At 42.9% G+C, this 21,344-nt stretch overlaps 1 protein-coding gene across 3 annotated transcripts in view; it reads left to right on the top strand.

The window, feature by feature from the left end:
* Nucleotides 1-21,344, top strand: part of man1a2 (mannosidase, alpha, class 1A, member 2) — a 179,829-nt gene that overhangs the window by 67,556 nt on the left and 90,929 nt on the right. For all 3 annotated transcript variants that reach the window (XM_080413101.1, XM_080413103.1, XM_080413102.1), the window contains exon 5: nt 12,033-12,129. In XM_080413101.1, the coding sequence (XP_080269227.1) occupies nt 12,033-12,129 (97 nt within the window). The remainder of the gene's footprint in view (nt 1-12,032; nt 12,130-21,344) is intronic.

Genomic DNA, 21,344 nt, shown 5'->3' on the forward strand with positions numbered 1-21,344 from the left:
TTGCACATTTTGTGAAATGAGTCCCCTAGCATTTACCTATCCTAACTATTGGGAGCAGTGGGTGTTATTAATACAGCGCCCAGGGAGCAGTTATAGGGCTCAAGTGTCTTGCTCAGGGACACTTTGACACATATGACTGGTCGACCTTCTCATCCTATACTGCTATAATTAATCCTATAATCCTATACTCACCTGTACTCTCTCTAGTCAGTCAACACGATCCGTCTTCTCCCTATAACCTTCCTTCTCGCACGCACGCACGCACGCACGCACACACGCACGCACGCACGCACGCACGCACGCACACACCCCCATCCATCTCTCTCTCTTTGCTGTTGCATCATAGCGGCCCATGTTGTGTCCTCCGGTGGAAGTGATCCGAGGGTCGCGATCCGAGGCGATCCGAGGGAAGAGTGATTTAGTGTGAAAAATGGATGTCACCTCACACACCCCCCCACGCCGCTCTGCGGATAGACACTGTCGCTAGCAAACCAATCAAGTGAGAAAAATAACGTCTTGCTGTGACTTGTCGTAAAGGTATTTCAACAGTTCACCAACAGTTCAGTAAACGACTTTACTACAAGTCCCCCCCCCCCCTTTTTGAAATTCAGATGGCATTTAAAAGAGAAAATCACAATAAAAGCAATGTGGGTGCCATGCAAACTGCTTATGAATCCAAAGCGCTGTGCCCTTGGCAGTGGCACTGTCTGTCTCGAATTCCAATTTCACGTGCCTCTTACTTAACTGAGAGCCCTTTTGTGTGTACATTTGAATTTTAATCAGGTTTTGTTGAACCAGTCGGCAGCGGTCCCAGTATAATGAATACCTGCCTCTTCCATTCCGTTTTTATCTTGACGTGTCGCTGCGGGGCCACGTCACTTAAAAAGGGCAGTTGGTTTATCCTCTCTCACACGTACAGTATCCCCAAAACCATAACCTAATGCATAAGTCATACTCCGTCGTAGGGCTGCAACTATCTTAAACCCAACACAACAGCAAGGATAAAAAGAGAAGGGGAGGAATTATTACAAAGGACCAGTTTTGACAATTGTTCTATAGCACATAAGGTACTTGAAGATGCTGTGTGGGAAGTTACTCCAAGGATATCATCTAATGTAAACACAGACGCTGTGAAGTGACCTGTGCCGGTGTCCTTGGCATTGTTTATCACGGGGGGTTATTTCAGGTTTTTTTCCAGGTAGGGATACCAAGAAGACAGTCGATAGTCGCAGCCCTAATTGTGGTTGAACGTGCTGCTGTGCTACTTTTTTTAAACTGTATCCAGGAGCAGGTAAAGAGGAGTTGACGGCAGGAGGTTCTATTTAATCTCCTACCAAACCCTGACCTTCGTAACACGGGGGGGGGGGGAGCACCGCTGGGCCCGCGGCCCCTTCCAAGGCAAGGTCGAGTAGTGCATAATATTATAGCACGATTAATAAATCTGCAAAAGCCATATCAACACTGGCACACGGCTGAAATGAGTAGGAGAGAGACGGCAGGGTGAGGGAGAGTGTAATAAGACATCCACAGCAATAGAATGCACCATTCCAACTCTCCAATCCTCTCTCATGGAACAGAACGACAGCAAAGGCGTGATTTATGAATTTCCCCTGCTTTTCTGAGACACTGATAGCAACATGTGATAATGCGCGTGTGTGCGTGTGTGTGTGGAGGGGACGGGGGAGGGCTTGTAGATAACCGCATCTCGAAGAATAGATAGGCGGGAGAAACTGCGATGTCACCTCTGGAAGACAATGACAGCCTGACCCCAGCGTGGCACGATAAAAATAGATGTGAGATTGTGTCTGTAGCCATTTCAGCCAGCCCTTGTGCACGTTTGTGGGAATGCTTTTCAGTTATGATGAAGGGAGGATGTTTTGAGTCATTATCGCACGTGGCACACGGGCTTCAGTGCTTTGTTGGCAAAGCCAAGAGGCAATAAGAATGGAAAACTGACCATGCATTAAACATTAGAGTGGGCGGCCATATACGAGTGTGTAGAGAGGCTGCAATCGGAAAGGTTGCCGGTTCGACCCCTTGAACCTTCCATCTTCCACCAACCTAAAACTTTCCAGAACCTGTGGAGTTCTGTGATGTTCTTTTGTTTATGTTTCCATTATAATCAGAACCAATACACTAGACTAGGGGGGGGGGGGTACACCATAAAACAAATAGCCGACCTACAAGCTCACAAGTTGTAGATCTGCTATTTTTGCTATTTTGGGGCGTGGGGAAGGATCTAGTACCACCTCCTGAGCACGGCCCAAAATTATGCTCTGAGAACCGTATAGAGCCCGTAGCCTATGGAAATAAATCCAGTTTTACGGCACGGCATGGTTCACTAAAAAACGACAACTACTACTTCTAAAAGGGACCAAATTATTATATTAACTCTTACCCTGCCAGAGTTTTTTCAAAAAGTCTGTAGCCTCTGCCAGGGTTTTGACCGATTTTGGTACCTTTTCGCATAGCCACAAAATATTTTTCTCCAGTATGATTGATCCCAGATAATTTCTAATCACAGATGAGATTCAGGTGTGGTTTCACAAATGTCAACGAGGTCAATTTGACCTTGTTGTCATGTGTTGTTTGATGTTTGAAAATAGCTCAAAACCAGTAGTTTCAAACCAAAAAACATTGTGAATTGTTTGTCCGTTTCAATTTTAACATTGAAGTGGATGGAGCAGCAAATCTTTGGGAATTGTTATCTCCTTATTCGTTTGGAATATCGAAAAGGTGTCAATCTTAAATAATTAGAGAATCTTTTTAGAAAAAAATTTTTTTTGAAAAAAGTTTTTTTTTTTTTTTTTTTTCAAAGACGTTTTTTAACGTCTTTGGCAGGCAATAGCTGAAGGCCCAAAGACGTTAATAAACGTCTTTGGCAGTTATAGAGTTAATAAAGTTGTAAAACTGTTGACCCTAACATGCAACAAGCTGTGCTTGTATCATTACTGTATGCACACATTTCACGATTTTTCAAAAATAGCAGATCTACAAGCTCGTAGCGCGGCACTCGGTGCCGCGCTACGAGCTTGTATATCTGCTATTTTTGAATAGCCCAAAGTGTAAAATAATGCTTTTTAGCTCAAATCTAAAAATGACACAGTTCCAGGTCTTAGTGGGTTAAAGCCATCACTCGTTGTGTATGGAACCTGAGTATTCCTGAAATCAGTTGTTTTGTTTAGTTTTTTGAACATTTTGCCTTTGGAACAAAGAAGCACTTCAACGCAAACGAGCAATGTGTGAAATTGAACACGTTTGAAGCAGAGTACACACTGCCTTGCAGACAGTTTTGATTTCTACTGTAAGTGGGAGCTCAGATCCATATTCTAAGGAGTGTATATACATTTCTAACCAACGGGTTCTGCTAGGCTGCTGTTATTTATTCTGCTTTATATCTAGGAGGAGGAACTATCCCTTCTTGTGCGGTAGAAATCTGGCCCATGCCGAAGGCTTTGGGCATAGACCACCATGAACAGTTCAGAGGTCTTCATAGTTTTTCAGGCCAAGGACCCCTTAGCTGAGAGGGAGATGAAGCAGGGACCCCCATTACATATTGTATACAATTGTGTTGCAGATTCAACTTGTCATAGATAGCTTCATAGACCTTTTTGACAGCACTATCATCAGTGTTGTGTAAATTGTAATTTGTTTGGTTTGTTGACTTATCTTTCCTCTTTTTATGTTGGATTCATGTTAATGTGTATTTTCAGACATTTAACGTAAAACCTTAAACACTTAAACCCTCACTTGTAAATACTTAGTAAACTTGACCTTTGGCTCTGTACTAAATCTCAAAATAGCCGATGCAATGTGTTGTGTGCTTGTAGATCTCAAAGAGTTAAAAATAATAAAGAGGGCACCCGAAATCCCCTCCCATCCACTTGCATTGAGTTGCTCACCCAGCGCATGAAGCAAATTCACCCCTTCTTCCGGGTTGGAAAGTGTGGTGGGCGTAGCCTATTTGGGGCCACTGTGATACGTTCTGCGTCACAGAAGTGACGTGTTTTACGTCACAGAGGTGCGCGGCCCCGTGCGCAAGCTCGTGAGTCGAGCCCATTGGTCGAAACAGTTTTCGCTCGTACATTGTGCAGTGGCCCCGTCCGTTTAAGCTGCAGTACCTACAAATGGCCAGCATGTCCATTTCGCTTCAATGCAACCACTGGGTTCTGGGGGCTTGGTAGATCTGCTGTTTTCGGCTAATGTTGCCAGAACAGGGATGCTAGGGTTCAAGTGGTGTAAAAAAGAAAAGAAGTTCCATTCACACAAAGATGTGGAGCCCCCCCTGTACTAACTTTGAGGACCCCCTTTTGAAGACCCATGCTATAGTTAACCCCATGACATATTAACCTCTCATATCTAGGACTGTAGCTCTTCCCTGCAAAGCAACACACTGTACTATTATCCTTCACTAATGGCATTCATTTGTCTTGCTCAGATTGTAGTGTTTATAAATACCATGCCTTGAGATTCAATTGCCACTGGGGCAATGTACGTAACAAAGATTGTGGGCTAATAATGGGGTACACTTAGCAACATCTACACACTCGTACCGAATTGGCGTTAATTTTCCAAAGGAGCCGACATCGGGGTGAATAAGCGGTCCTAATGACAGAAATTACACATTTCTATATCGAAGGCCAATGTGGCTCGATGAGTGTTAGAATTGTTGCTGCAAATGAAATTGTAATCACAAGGCCGTTCCATGACACAAGGCCAGAGCCATTGAGACTGAGAGAGAGCGCTATGACACTCCTATTAACCCATTAAAACCCGGGAAAGCATTTTAGATTCTTGCGTTGGCTATTCAAAAATAGCAGATGTACAAGCTCACAGCGCGTCACTTCGTGCCGCGCTGCAAACTTGTACATCTGCTATTTTTGATTTTATTTTTGAAAAATCTTGAAAGTGTGAATAATTTTGAATTACGAAAAAGTTTGAGAAAAAACTGATTTAGACGGTATTTTGTAGAATCGGCCTCAGGTCTCAATGGGTTAATTGTGTTTTCGGTCCCGAATTGGCCAGTGTGATCTGGTCTATAGAGCCCGCTTGCCACATTCAGTCATTTGCACACACACACGTACACATTCACGCAACATGGACCCATATCACCCGAACCATGGAAAGTTAGTGGAGTCGCGGTCCCATCAAAACAGGAAAAAATACCAAAGACGGAAAGAGCACAAGGATCTTAATTTCTTTTACCAAGCGATTAGACTTTTGAGGACAAGGAATATAGCGTTCTGATATACTGTATACAGAATGTGATGTTTTAGTGAATAATATGAAGATATGCTTTTTTCTTTTACATTAAAGTACCTTCTATTTTAACAGTTTTTTATTATGTGTTGATGTTTCTTATATCGTGATATAGCTGTATTCTGTTTTTTATTATGAACTGCAAGTCTCAGGAGCCCTGGCAAATGCATTTCACCCTTCTTTTTAATGTAAAGTGTTTTTTAAGGTGTGACAATAAACTCTTTCTGATTTTAATTCTGACGTTACCTTTTCTGTATCCGCTATAGACCCAGACCGGATCAGCAGCCTGCAAAGCAGCATGATCCCCGTCTTAACTCCCATAGAAAATGCATAAGTTGTGCTTAGCATAGCCTTGGGAGCCAGTCTCTTGTTAACACTCTCGCTTCGCGAGATCAATAGTGCCAGCCACTGCTGTGTAGTTCCAGCGTTGAACCCCATTCATCTGTGTTACTGAGGCGTGCTCGCTACAGTACATAAACCACGTGATCGCGTCGCGGCGGCGAGATCAGACAAAGTCATAACTCTCTCGTTCAACGGGCCTGCGAAGGCTGCTGTTGTTGTTGGAATGTCAAGTCTGTTGTCAATATCACCATTTGTTTCCGAGAACGGGTTAGTCTTCTGCCTTCAGTTTTTAATATTATTATACTGAGAAAGAAAGGAAGACAAGCCTATACCAGCAGCGATGCGTCGTGTGGCTCACTTAGATCTAGATTAGCTTAGGCTTTATTTTCCCAGAGGGATATTTGTTTGTTCACAGCCTGTTCAACATGAGCAACAGTAGCATGCATACAACATAACATACATTTATTAGACGATACATAGAATCATATGAATACAGCTGTACTTTCTAACACACAACATGTCAGCGAGGCAGATTATTTAATACTGCAATTGCGTAAAACGGCTGTTGAAGTGACGTTTATTTTCCATTTCAAAGTCCTAAGCAATACTCCCGGCAATTGTGAAGTCGATCGGATGAGCGGCTCGTGGGATATGAGAACCGCAGACTGTGTTGATGTAGTTTGGCAAATAGATGATGGTTGGTGACCTGCCAGATTTCCAGTAGAGTAGCTACCGCAAGCTGGCCAACTACAGCAAAAAAATTACCAGCTGGACTTTAAGTCCTTCCAAAAGCTAAAAACAAGATATGGCGCCTTTTCTGGTTAATTATCAGGGCTAGGGAATGCTTATCTGGGTTCATAATTGTTATCATCAATATGATATAGAGTTCACTTACTGCGGATGTGAAAATTCTAGCCACTATAGGCGAAAATTTTCAGAAATAGTGAAAATAGCAGATCAGCTATTTTCGCTATTCATTGTATGAGGAAATATATATTTAGGGCTTAAGTGGTTAACAAGAAAGATACAAAATATCTTGATGATAGAGCTTTTCATGTTAGTAAATACTGATAGACAACGATAGCTGAATTATGGGTTATTCCTTTTTTAAACTTTTCCATGTTGATATCTCATTCCTTTCTCTGCCATGGCCTCTGAACCTGATTTCAAGGAATGTGCCAACATCTTGGCAGTTAAATACCAGAGAGACAAAATAAACCTCCCCACTCCCTTTTTGAACCCGCCAGAGATTAAAGATGGCAGACGCGCCGAAGCCCTCCCAACACACTTACATGCCTGCCTAGAGACATCCTGACATTAATTTGCAAATGCGCTCAGAGAGATGTAGCTAACAACCAAACAGGTGCCTGCCTTCGTTTGGGCTTTTTATCAAGCGGCCAATAAGCCAAACGGCAAACTCTCCTGGAAAATATAGGTTACACAGAGGTGATATTTGAGTATCAAATCTTATACAGTATACAATCTTTCCTTGTATCTGTTAACCCGTTCAATCTGGGAACGCATCTGTCATTTTAAGATTTCTTTGGCTATTCAAAAATAGCAGATCTACAAGCTCAAGTAGATCTGCTATTTTTTTGAAAAATCGTGAAAATGTGTGCAAATCAAATCTTTGCTTCTGGGGATTCTACAAATGTCTTCTAAATCCTCACACTTTTTTGAAAAAACGTATCACTAATCAGTGGTTCTCAAACTTTTTCATGTCAAGGACCCCCAAAATGATATGTATTTGGCTGCGGACCCCCATCTCAAAATATGTTGTTCCAGGGACCCTCCAGAAGCAAAGATTTGAGTTACAAATGTTCACTTTATAAAATGTACAGTATATATTGAAAGACGTGCACACATTTTCACGATTTTTCAAAAATAGCAGATCTACAAGCTCATAGCGCGGCACTCGGTGCCGCGCTATGAGCTTGTATATCTGCTATTTTTGAATTGCCAAAGTAATCTTAAAATGACACGGATGCTTTCCCGGGCTTAATGGGTTAATGTACTCTGCTAGCTACTTTGGCAGGTGACCAACCAATCATTTGAAGGCGCGCCCGGGGAACAGGTATCTTGTGACGTTTGAAACCAGTTTCCCCAACAAAAAGTTTGCGTCTTTCCGTTTGTGCGGCAAGTATTCCACGATGACTACAGCTGTGCTGCCAGATCCGATCAATCAACATTTGATCGTGTATGTCGTCCAATTAGTGTGCCAAGGTCCTTCAAATAAGCAGTTTGTCAACATTGTCAAACTCCCCCGCACAGTCACACTTGTCCTTGGCATATGGGCCAATCAGAGTTTGATGAAGCCTCCCTTGAACAGTGATCAGAGCGAGTGGCCCGTGGTTAAGTGTGTGTGTTAGTCGACGGTGCATGTTAATGTGATTTATTGTCTCGGGTGTGTGTGTGTGTGTGTGTGTAGGGCTGTCACAATTAGTTTTATTTTTTACTTGACGATTAATTGTCGCTCAAATAGTTAAATTGTATTTCTGTCGTTGAACGTTGGAACATTATGAATAGAAATTACATTTCTGTTTGGCTTTTTAGGCTTCTTAAACAAAAGGTGCACAGGGCAGATATGACAAATAACTTGCATAATAATAACTTTATATATAACGAAAAAACATGAATAGTGGAAATAGCCGATCTACAAGCTCAAAACGCGTCACAAAGTGACGCGTTTTGAGCTTGTAGATCTGCTATATCCACTGTTTTTGAAAATGTTTGAAAATATAATCATTTTTCAACATGGTAATGATTATGACGATTATGCAAAAGAATTATGTGATTACCTCAAATAATTGCGATTTAGACAGTTATGTAATAATTGTGACAGGCACATGTGTGTGTGTGTGTGTGGTTTGCGTCATGGAAAGCCACCAGGCCAAGAGCACAATGAAACTCCTGAGCCCCAGGCCTTATTAACTTGGCCGGCTTGCTGCTCCAGGGGAGCGAGAGCTGCAGGAGACGCGCAGCAGGAGAATCTGGACTCTCACACTCCCCTTGCGTGGCAGCCTGGATGGGCAGATAAACACAGACAGAGCGGAAAGCAGGTAGACTGGCAGACAGACAGGCGGCGGTGGACAGACGGTTTTGGTAGGCTAGACAGGCGTACAGAAAGATAGACGGTGGACTGGCTCACAGACGAGGAAACCATGGTATAAACCTGAAGCCTGAGTTATTCCTTTGGTTTCCCACCAAGGATAGCTGATCTACGAGCTCACAACACATCGCAGCACAACGTGTTTGCGAGCTTGTAGATCAGCTATTTTTGTTGCACGTACCAGAAACCTGGTACGCGGAGCAAGAAGGCAGATTAGTGGAAATCAGATCTAAATGCAGATCTACAAGCTCGAAACGTGTCGCTTCGTGCCGCGTTTTGAGCTTGTAGATCTGCTACTTTTGATGCTTTTGTGTGACGCTGTAGTATGATCAAGAAGGGCGTTAATTTACCAAAAACCACAAAGTTTAAATAATATTTACCGGTAAACTTTGTGTTTTTTGGTAAACACCTTAAACCGCACCTGAAACATCTTATCTCCATATTATGGATAAGATGTTTCTGCCCGACAGCAACGATATGGAAGCCATGACCTCGGACAGACGGGCACACAGACAGACAAAAAAGAAACGCCATGGACGGTGACAAAACAGACAGACAAAAGCAAACCTCACAGAAATGCAGAAAATTGTTGTGATTCTTTAGACGCCTCTTGAATTGGGGCCTTGAGGTCCATTTGTGGCAGGATTTGAAATTGAGAGAAGACATCGGTGCTTTCAGTAAAAAAGCTGCCAGTCTCTTTTCGTCTCCCGGCCGTGTCATCTTCACAGTTTGTCCCCGAGTGCCTCTTCCTCACATCAGTCCCTGTGTCAGCGCTCATCTTGCCATCTCATGGTCTTTTTTTTATCAACTCCCTCCTCTCTCTTCCTCTTCCTCCTCCCCTCTTCTCTCCTCAAGCACATCCATGGCCATAGCGTCCCTCCTAAAGCAGTGGTTCTCAAACGTTTTCATGTCAAGGACCCCCAAATTGATATGTATTTGGGTGCAGACCACCCATCTGAAAAGGTTTTGTGCCAGAAGTTTTTTGTTAAATTTATTTTTTACTTCTGTTGAACGTCAATCATGTGGAGTAGAGCAATCTTCTATTTAACCAGCAGTATTTCGATTGGAACTCATAAAAGAATACAAAAACGTAAAAATGCTGTCAACTGTGTGTGTGTGTGTGTGTGTGTGTGTGACTGTACAAAAACTGTCTGTCAAATGTTCTGTGTCATTGTACAACTACAATGACCTTTTCAACTTACGGATTGTGACTTTAAACTTGCAAGTGGTCAGTTCCACATTAAAAAGAGTGTCCAGTATTTAAAGGAGTCGTTCCCCCCAAAAACTACCTATTTCCTATCAATTACACACCCCATGAAGCCTTGAATTCACAGAGATTTCCCAGTCTTTGTCGCATTCCTAAGCCAATAATTTCATGACCCGGTCACTCCTTTAACAAATGAGTTGTCTCATCCCGCGATGAGTCACCTTCCAACTCATTGGAACTTTCAACAGCGTGGATTCTGTGGAATGTAAACAGTGGCTCAGGAGGTAGGGCGTCCGGTTCGATTCCCTGGATCCCCATTGGTTAGCGTGGAAGTGTCCTTGAGCAAGACACTGCACCAGCTCCCGCTGAGCAGGTTGTTGCCAATGATGGTTGCCTCTATCGTCGGTGTGTGAAGGGTGAATGCATTGATGTAATTGTAAAGCGCTTTGGATAAAGGCGCTATATAAATGCACCATTTTACCATTTATTTTACCATTTTAAAAGCAATCTTCAGGTAAATGATCTCCGAGTTTTCTACGCCATCCACGGGCTGTCACGGTCCAGAGAACACGAGCACTAGACTAGTGTGTGACATCATTCTCTGTCAACGACTCTGCAACTCTCCTGAATGGAAATGGGAGAGAGCTACAGATGATTCTCTCTAATACAGTACCTGTAGTTCTGTGCATTAAAGTTGACTTTATTAAGACCGGGAACGCATCTGTGCCATTTTAAGACTTCTTAATGACGCGAGTGCCGCGCTATGAGCTTGTAGATCTGCTATTTTTTGAAAAATTGTGGAAAATGTGTGCAAATCTTTGAATACAGTATATATAACATTTAAAGCGAACATTTTTAACTTCCGATCTGTGCTTCCGGGGTTCCCTGGAACAACATGCTGAGATGGGGGTTGCCACTGGACCACCACTGATAAAGCTAGGATTTAGAAAAACATTTTTAGATTATGTATTTGGCCACGGACCCCCATCTGAAAATATTTTGTTCCAGGGACCCCCAGAAGCAAAGATTTGAGTCAAAAATGTTCCCTTATTAGGCCTGGACGGTTGGCGTAACCGTCTGGCCACCTAGGCTGGTAATCCAGCCCGATCCAGACGACCTTTGCGTGTCAACCCCCCATCTCTCCCCCCATTTCCTGTCAGCCTACTGTAATCTATCAATAAAGGCAAAAAGACCCCAAAAAAATTAAGAAATAAATGTTCCCTTAACCCGTTAAGACCTGGAACGCATCTGTGTCACTTAAGATTTCTTTTGGCTATTTCTTTTGGCTATTTCTCATGGCGCGGCACCGAGTGCCGCGCCATGAGCTTGTAGATCTGGTCCTCAGGTCTTAAGAATACATTACATTCATAGATTTTGCACAGATTTTCAAGATAAAAAAAAAAATGCCAAAGAAATCTAAAATGACACAGATGCGTTCCTGGATTGAATGGGTTAAAGTCTTGCTTCGCGCCACGTTTCGAGCTTTTGCGGATCTGCTACTTTTGGTACTTTTGTGTGACGCTGTAGTCACATCAAGTTAAACAAAACAAAAAAATGAAGTTGCAATATGGAGATAAGAAGTTTCTGCCCCGACAGCGACGTTTTTTTTTAGGTTCGGGCGGATATTTATGCAGGCCTGGGGTAAAACAAGCGGAAAAACAACGTTGCAGAGGGCCTGGAGGGAGCCATGATGAAGATTGTTGACAGTAATACAGTTAGTTTACATGCCATGCCATGTGTCTGGATTCTTCATTCCTTTCACAAAATGTACTGTTGGACTGTAGCACTAAATAAATGAACAGCATTACCAAATCTGTTGTCCCGACACAGGGTTTTTCTCCTGGTTTCGCTTGTGTTCTCCTCTCCAACGGGCCTGTTGTTTTCCTTCCAAAAAATCCTTTCCAGTGCTGATAACATAGAAGAGAACGCAGATTGCATAGTCTTGGTCTTGGACCTAGCTTCCATGGAAGAAAAAAGGTTAAAAACAGAAGCTAACAAAACAGCTTGAGAGCTTGTAGATCTGCTATTTGTCAGTGCGAGTAGACGATGCTCAACCGAGTATAACTGAGGCTTAAGTTGGACTAATCTCCTGTGTGTATTCTTTTTGTGTTCCAGATGATGAAGCATGCGTGGGACAGCTACAGGCAATACGGCTGGGGTCACAACGAACTCAAGCCCCTGGCAAAGAAAGGACATTCCACTAATATCTTCGGTAAGTCGTCAGCCCCTAGCACTGGCTACTACCGTACCTCTATGCTAGCACACACAGGGTTGCACCATTAGTTGCTCAGCACGTGGGTATCAGGCGATATTTACTTACAAAATGCAATATCGGTCAAATCAATATGGACAAAATGATTATAATTTTTTGCCAATGATCTTATCTTTCTGTCGGGCAGAAACGATATCATAAAGCCATGTGTCTGTCTTTTCTCCATATTCCAACCTTTTGCGTTTTTTTGTAAATTAAAGCCCTACTTGATCATACTGCAGCGTCACACAAAAGCATCGCGGCGCGTTTTGAGCTTCTCGATCTGTTGCTTTTGCTATTTTTGCATTTGAATCCTGAAAAGTAACAGTTTTGGACATGTGAGGTTTCCACCCGATAGATACGGATTATTCATCTTCGAATGTGAAGATGAGAAAAGCATTTTTGTGATGATTGAAGGCTGCAGATTCAATCAGTGTTTTCTTGGGGAAACTTTCAAGAGGGTCAACCTGTAGAACAAATCAAAGCAAGCATTGGAAAAACGTTAGGGTAAGAATGAATGTTACATCTGTATTACATTTAAGTTGTTATACAGTTGTATATGTGCATCAGTAGGCCTAATAGATCAGTTAATAAGAATGCACTGTTTATTAGAGGTCTGCATCTGCAACCAGAATCACAGTTACTGTATAACATGGTGTAAGGTAAACTCCACTGGAAAAAACTTGCATTGCAATAATCGGTATCGATCAGTTTGACTATGCAATTTATTGATTATCAGACATCAGCCATAATTGCAATATCGTGCATCCCAAATCACACGCATGCATAGCCAAATCCTAAGTATTTCATTAATTTTGAGTAAGGACCACCGCGGAGGAGACTCTGGGTTCAATTCCTCCATGGTGCAACCAGCTTGGCCACAGCTTGGTGTGTGTGCGGGTGGGAAGCAAAGCCTGGCGGGAAGGGCTATATCTCCGTCACTGCACTAGCGACTCATACAGTTTGGTCAGGCTGTCTGCTCTGCAGGGAGCTGAACTTGGGAGGTATAGAGTGTTCCTCCGCATGCGTTACGTCCCTCCCGGTAAACCCCCCCCCCCCGCTGTCGGGTGCAAAGATACCGGCTGGTGCCTCAGTGTGTATCCGAGGAGACATGTGGTTGTCTACGACACCCTTCCCCCCTCCAGACCAACGGTAGGGAGTGGCAGTGACGGCCACTACCGGTATATCGTCTCTGTCAGGTGGGAACCTCATTTGTCCAAAACTGTTACTTTTCAGGATTCAAATTCAAAAACGGCAAAAGTAGCAGATCCACAAGCTCAAAACGCGTCGCTTCACGCCGCTTTTCGAGCTTGTAGATCTGCTACTTTTGATGCTTTTGTGTGACGCTGTAGTATGATCAAGTAGGGCGTTAATGTACGGGGGGAAAAACTTTTTAAATATGGAGATAAGAGGTTTCTGCCCGACAGCAACGATATGCACGGAGGGAATTGGCAATGACTAAACAACAGTTGATCTACAGTAAATGGACCCGTAAGGGTGAATGCAATACAACATGTTATACAGTCACAGGCTCACTCACTCACTCACTCACACTCTCTCTCTCTCTCTCTACTGCGTCAGCGTAAACAATTGTAATTACAATCAAAATTACAAAGTCACTCCACCCTGACAGGTACATTGCTTTCATTAGCATTAAGTGCTCACTCTAGCGGAGACTTAGGGTCTCCAGTAGCGCAAAAAAAAAAAGCTTCTTTCCCAGGTTAACACATGGGTTATGACACCCGAAACAAGGCCTCCGTGATGCCTGGTGAACGCTGTATACGAGGCTGTAGTCTTGTCAAAGTGAAAACCCACGGAGAGGGGCTTGTCTGAGGGGTTTACTACGCAGAAGTTACAGCTCCTACTGTGATGCGGTTGGCAGTCCAGTCCCGTCTCCAGTGACTGATCTGTATTTTGGGGGCGTTTTTGGTTTGTTTTTCTTCTGGTTGGTTTCGACTCTACACACAGCTGCAGTACCAGATAACTGGAATCATCACACATGTTGGCACGCTGCGTGCTGTGCATGGATGGGTTTGATAGCGGTGTGTGTGTCTATCTGGCTGTCTATTTGTGTACTTTTATTGGTTCTCTCTCGCTTATCTTTGTTCGCAAGCACATTTTGCCGTGTGTGTGTGTGAGCGTGCACGTAACCGTTATGTGTCCATTTAATAATGTTGTGTTTAGCAAATTGGCCAGACACTCCTCTCTGTGCCATTTTGTGCACTGCTGCTGCTAAACTGTGTGTGTGTGTGTGTGTGTGTGTGTGTGTGTGTGTGTGTGTGTGTGTGTGTGTGTGTGTGTGTGTGTGTGTGTGTGTGTGTGTGTGTGTGTGTGTGTGTGTGTGTGTGTGTGTGTGTGTGTGCCTATTAGAGCACATGGTTATTTTTGGAACTTTGGTGTTCATATATGCCTTTGTGTGTGTACTGCGCTGCATGGGTCTAGGATAGGATTTTTGTTTGTATTTAAATGTCTGAAAATACACATTAATATGAATCAAACCTCCCGCTAACAAAAACAACAACACATGGCACTCCGTTTACTCACACATTTTGCACTCAAAAGGACCACAATGGAAATATACGCTCTCAGACTTTTATGTGTTCCGTCCTGTGGACAGTAGAAATACTGCATATGGTCATACAGTATACTGTATATGCACGTATTGTCAATAAAAACTTCAATCAAAATAATACGAAAAAGAATATAACAACACAAATGCATCTCTCAGCTAAGCTAAGCGGTCCTTGGCCTGGAAAAAACATTTAAGACCCCTGCTGTACTGTATATGTGCCTCTTCCCGTCCCGGTCTATTTTTCATGTCCATACAGTATGTGTGTGTGTGAGAGAGAGTTTGTGTCTGCTCTGTTGGTGTTTATCTTTGTGTGTGTCTGTGTGTTTGTCTTAGTGTGTGTGTGTGTGTGTGTGTGTGGTTTCTCCTGTTTCTGTGTAATGGCTGTGAGGGTATCAGTGCAGGAGCCCTGGTCTCAGGGTGGGCCAGGGAGACAGACGGAGCAGCTCCATGCCTTCACAAAAAAAAACACTTCCATTATTGATGAGGCACTCGTCGCTTGTGAGCCACGGTCTGTCTTTCTACGGGCAGAACGTGGTTCTATTGATCATCATGCCGTGTGTGTGTGAGAGAGAGAGATGGATACAGAGGGTGTTTGAAGACGGTATAGAAGCTGATATCTCTGCTTGTGGTCCTTGCAGTGACTCTTGTCTAGACCAATGGATCTTCTTTCAAGGCCAGGACCCCCAAATTGATATATATATATATGGCCTTGGGTCCCCATCTGAAAAAGTTGTGTGCCGGGGACCCCCAGAAGAAAAGATTTGTGATTTAAAGCACTTTCAAGATCTTTCTAGAAACGTTAAAAAATAGCAGTTACAAGCTCGCAGCGCGACATGAAATGACACACTTTGAGCTTGTAGATCTGCTATTTGTAAATAGCCACGCTAACAAATTTAGCTGGCGACCCCCCTGGAACCCCTCCAAGGACCCCTGGGGGTCCCCGGACCCACTATGAGAACCACTGGTCTAGACACTACAAACCCCACACATGCCTGCACACAAAAACACCACAAAAGTGGTCATTTTAACTGTGAGCGTGGGAACCGTATACTGGTCCATTTTGACATTTTAACGCTCTGGGATTTTTACTCTGGGAAGTTTTGGCGGTGGCAGTCGGAACTTTTTTTTATCCGCGAGGAATGTAAAGCGGTCTTGGGGTAAATGATGTTGTAGTCACCGGGGTTATAAGCCGTCCGCAGGCTGTCACAGTCCAGCGAACACGAGCACCAGACCAGTGTGTGACATCTTGCTCTGTCAATGACTCTGCAAATCCTCCTGGATGACAAATCGGAGAGCTATACAGATGAGGCTCTTCTACGCTACATTAAAGTGACCTTTTTCATTTGAATGTAGGCCCGGTTCTTCTCATAGTTTTGTGTAGTATCCGTGTATTATTGCATTTTATTACACGGCTTGGTTGAATGCTCGATTCTGATTGGCCAATCGCTGAATTCAGCAGTGTTATTTCTTGATAATGACAGATGAGCTCAATAACAGACCCGTCACTGTCTAATGAAAGACTCAGATCACCTGCTCATATCAATCTGCGCTGCTTGTTTTCGCGCTTTATCCAACATGACAGCCATGTAAACAAACACACAATGTCATTTACACCCTAAACATTGCTCTCAAGAATGTTTTTGAAAACATTTGAAGTGAGAAATGGACAATGCAGTAACCGAAAAATGTATTCTATTTGATTAACACTAACTTGTTTTCCGAGGCAACCGTGTCTGCCCAGCGCAATTGGCGTAAGCAAGGAAATACTTAGTTTTGTTGTTACTTTTGGGACAATTTATAAATGTAATATATTAGGTAGCTGTGTAATAAGCGGGATAATTGACGGGTCGCCGTTCATTATTGAGAAATAAATCCCTTCAGGATGATTTGGCGATTTTGCACCTTTGGATTCCACTGAAGTCTTCCGAGGAATCATGTCGTGCACCGAAAATAGCCGATCTACGAGCTCACAACGCGTTGTGAACTTGTTGATCAGCTATTTCCGGTTATTTGTTATTTTAAGATGAAAGCGGAATTGAAGTGTTCAAAATAGCAATAGATTAAAGAGTGTTTGAATTGGTCAAACTAGCTGAATGTTCAGAAGCATCTTCCCCCAAAAACAAAATAACCTAATGATGGTGATATTTCATAAAAGCAAAGGCCTCAATCTGCGATTTCTTCAGCTGGGATGAAGAAAATGTTTTAGAAAAATATCTTCATGGCGCACACAGGGGGGTGGCAGTGGCTAGGAGGTAATTGAAAGCTCCCCCGGTTAGATTCCCCGCCGGTTCCTCCAGGATTCAAGTCGAGGTGTCCCTGAGCAAGACACTGGACCCTTAGTTGCCCCCTGGGGCTGCCCACTGCTCCTAAATAGGATGGGTCAAATGCAGAGTGCTAATCCGCCCTCAGGGATTGCTATCTTTTTTTGCACACAGAGGATTCTCTCTCTCCCTCTCCCATTGTTAAAGAGTCAAATAGCGAGTTGTAAGCTTGTTTATCAGCTATTTCCGCTATTAAAAAAAAAGTATACAATTAATAAATATGTCAGTAATTTCTTAGTTTATTTTAAGTAATTTAATAAATTTGTCATATCTACCCTGTGCAATTTTTGATTACAAAGCCTGAAAGCCACCAGAATTAAAAATGTAATTCATACGTTCCAATGTTCCAACGCCAAAAACACAATTAAATTGTTAATCGCAGTTATTTGCATGACAATTAATCGTCAACTTAGATTGGGTAATCGTGACAGCCCTCTAGGCCACGGTGGGAACAAGACGACCACGTCTCCTTTTCTCATGGTGGAACCAACCAGCCAGTCAGCCAGCCGGTCTCCGATAACCTTTTGAGCTGAGCCCTCAGCGGCGCCTGGCTCGGTTCTCCTCCTCCTCAACGGGGTGGGAGTGGGATGGGGGGGGGGGGCCCTGAGGAGAGCTGATGCTGCGCTAAGATATAAACAGCCTTTGTCTCAGGGACAGGACGGTTCAAGAGAGGATAACACACGGCCTTTGAACTAAAGTACAGTTCAAGGAGGGGTAAAAGCGGGCGATGAATTCTTAGTCGTACGATGGTGTGTCCCGTGCCGGAAAAATACCCGATCTACAAGCTCAACAATGTGTTGCACTGCAACGTGTTGTGTGAGCTTGTAGATTGGCTAGGTTTGGCGCGAGACGCCATCGTACGATGGAGTATAAAATAGACACGAAAAGAGAGAGCGGGAGAGAGAGAGAATTATGGAAAAGCACAGTTAGTGTGTCTGACTGAGCCAGCTGACACCTGCAGTGATTCAAATGTTTTTTTTTCTCCCCCTTTTTGTTCTCTTTCTTTCTCTCGTCTCCTTTCTTTGACTAATAAAGAAAATGCAATCTGTCTTGGATGTGAACAAAACTCGTCAGGGTCGGCACAAACACTTGCGCGGCACTCATCGCGTTACTTATACTCTATTGCATTGTATTCTCCACAAAACGCACCCACAATGCAAACGGTAATTATAATCCCAGAGCACAAAGTACAGACAGGTTACGCAAGACAGCCCTCTTACAATGGGAGGCATTCCAGCCTTCTCTACCGTTCAACTTCAACACATTCTGGGTTTATTCCTTTGGCAGTGGCCTTGCTGTAGCTTCGGCGTTTCGTTGCTGTCGGCCAGAAACCTCTAATCTCCATAATGTTTTGGTTTTTTTTCCGTAAATTAACGACCTACTGTGATCACACTACAGCTTCACACAAAAGTATCAAAGGTAGCAGTGTTGCCTCGTACCGTGTTTCGAGCTTGTAGATCTACTACTTTTGCCATTTTTTAATAGCAGTTTCGGTTTCCACCCGTCAGTGACGATTTAAAGGAGTAGTTCACCCAAAAAAAAATGACTTATGTTCTATCAATTACACACCCCACGAAGCCTTGAAGTCATGGAGACTTTTTTTGTTTATGTCGTATTCCTGAGCCAATAATTTGATGACCGGCGGAAAGGTAGGAGACTCACAGTGTCTCCATTGTGTCTCCTACCGGAGACTCCGCCGGTCATCGAATTATTGGCTCAGGAATGCGACAAAAACAAAGAACTCTCCATGAATTCAAGGCTTCATGGGGTGTGTAATTGATAGAACATAAGTCATTTTTATGTGACTACTCCTTTAACAATGAAACTTTCCCTATCTTGGATTTCCGACAACAAACGTCCCCCAGAAACGATGGCGGCCTTGACGTCAGCCTACAGTATTTTATCCTGACTGCATCGGAAGAAAAGTTACAAAACTTGAGCGGCAAGTTTTCTCATTCAGTATTCTCTTGTTTCTCCCCCGTGATTTAATTATTGAGAATCTGTGCTCTCCTTGTTAATTATTTAAATGACAGTTTGGCAGAGAACTGCGTGGAGTTAACCCATTCAAGCCGCGGGAACGCATCTCTGTCATTTTAGATTTCTTTGGATATTCAAAAATAGCAGATCTACACGCTAATAGAGTGGCACTCGGTGCCGCGCTATTAGCTTGTAGATTTGCTATTTTTGAAAAATCGTGAAAAATGTGTTCAAATCTTTGAATACATATTTTCTAAAGCGAACATTTGTCAAATATTTTGTTCCAGGGACCCCCCAGAAGCAAAGATTTGAGTTACAAATGTTCATATGTTCATACATATTCAAAGATTTGCACACATTTTCACGATTTTCACAAAAATAGCAGATCTACAAGCTCATTGTGTGGCACTCGGTGCCGCGCTATGAGCTTGTACGTCTGCTATTTTTGAATAGCCAAATAAATCTTGAAATGACAGAGATGCGTGCCCGGATTGAATGGGTTAACGTCCGTGCCATGGAGAGAGAGAGTCTGCCTCACATTGTGTCTCTGGGGTGGGGAGGCTATAGTCCCACATCAGACCATGGGCCCAGTTCTTCTTGGTTCTTGGCCTCTGTAGCCTGTTCTGACTATTCCATCAAACGCACAGAAACTGGTGAGAAGTACAGCATCATAGACGCTTTCATGGCTCTGCCTGACATCCAGGGAGGTTTTAAAGCTCCAGTGCGAAACTTATTTTAATGAATAAAAGTTTAATGAATAAAGATGTTTTGTGCCAGGGACCCCCAGAAGAGACTATTTGTGTTTAAAAAAGATTATAAATTATCCATAATTTTTCAAACTATTTTACGATTTTTCTAAAATGTTAACTCACGAGTGCCAGAATTATTTCTGACTATGTGGTTCCAGTGCCAGAGATTTTTCAATTTATCTTAGATTCTCAAGTAGTCACAGAATTTTTTATCTCCAGTATACCGTAAATTTCGGACTATAAGCCGCGACTTTTTCCCCATTTTTCGACCCTGCGGCTTATATAACGGTGCGGCTTATCTATGGATTTTTACAGCTAACGGCCACTAGGGGACCTCCTAAATCTATGGATTTTACACCCGCGGCTTATAGTCCAGTGCGGCTTATATATGTACAAATCATTCAATTTAGCTGCTGCGGCTTATATTCAGGTGCGGCTTATAGTGCGAAAATTACGGAATTGATCCCCTGATGGGTGCTAATCACTGAGGGTTGCACTGTGTGGTTTCACAAAATGTCAACGAGGTCATCGCGACCTTGTTGACATTAATTGTCTGATGTTGAAAATAGCATGTAAAAAAAATAGTAAAAAAAAAAAGCCTTTTTCAGTAATAAGTTAAACAAGGAATGAATGGATCAGCAAATCTTCAGATAATGATATCTCGGGTTCTGAAAAAAAAAATTCCCCAAAAAATAAAACATGTGAAACACGTCAATGGCACTCAATGAGTTAAAATATAGCAGATGTACAAGCTCTGCAAGCTTGTATATATTTGAGAACAACTGTTCTAAACCACTGTTCTAAATCCAAAGAGTTTTCTGAAAAAACATGTTGATTGAAGCTCCAATGAGTATGTTAATGGGTTAAAACTAGCTCATCTGCAGTGGTTGGAGGTGGTCTCTCTGCTTTTCAATTAAGAAATGTAGACCCTGTTGTCGGGTTAGGACATCTTACTGGTTGACACAGAGTACTGCCTGAAGCTCATAAGCTCAGTAATCTCCCCCTGGCCAAGCGGGTATTCCGTCTTGAACGAGGGGTAAAATTTGGCCTCTCGTGAAAGGAAACCCGGGTTCTCCAAACCTGGTAGGACATCAAAGTTGCAGATTGCAGCTTTCGAGGAGCCTGTGCAAATAAATGAGTTCCACTCTTGAGCACCCAACGCGAGCTAGAGGTCAGAGCTGTTCAAACACAAGCGAAACGCATCGTTAAAACTGGCATTTAAGGAAGTCTGGTACGGTAGCTTTTGTTATTTTACATCTCCCATTACGTACGTGGGCTGCCAAGGGAAGACCTGACATCTCATATTATTACTGGTAACATCATTTACTCCTCTGTTTGTATTGTGATTCATAGTTTAGTTGTTTAGCTGAGCAGTCTTTTTATCCAGAGGTGACTCAGACTGTGTAAAGCTTAAACTACACTTAAACTAACATCGCTTACATATCACTGCTGTCGGCCAGAAACCTCTTATCTCCATATTTTTTGTTGTAAATTAACGCCCTACTGGATCATTCTACAGCGTCACACAAAAGTAGCAAAAGTAGCAAATGTACAAAC

The sequence above is a fragment of the Gymnoscopelus braueri genome (genome assembly GCF_963280865.1).
Source record: "Gymnoscopelus braueri genome assembly, chromosome: 18".
In the NCBI taxonomy this organism is placed as follows: Eukaryota; Metazoa; Chordata; class Actinopteri; order Myctophiformes; family Myctophidae; genus Gymnoscopelus; species Gymnoscopelus braueri.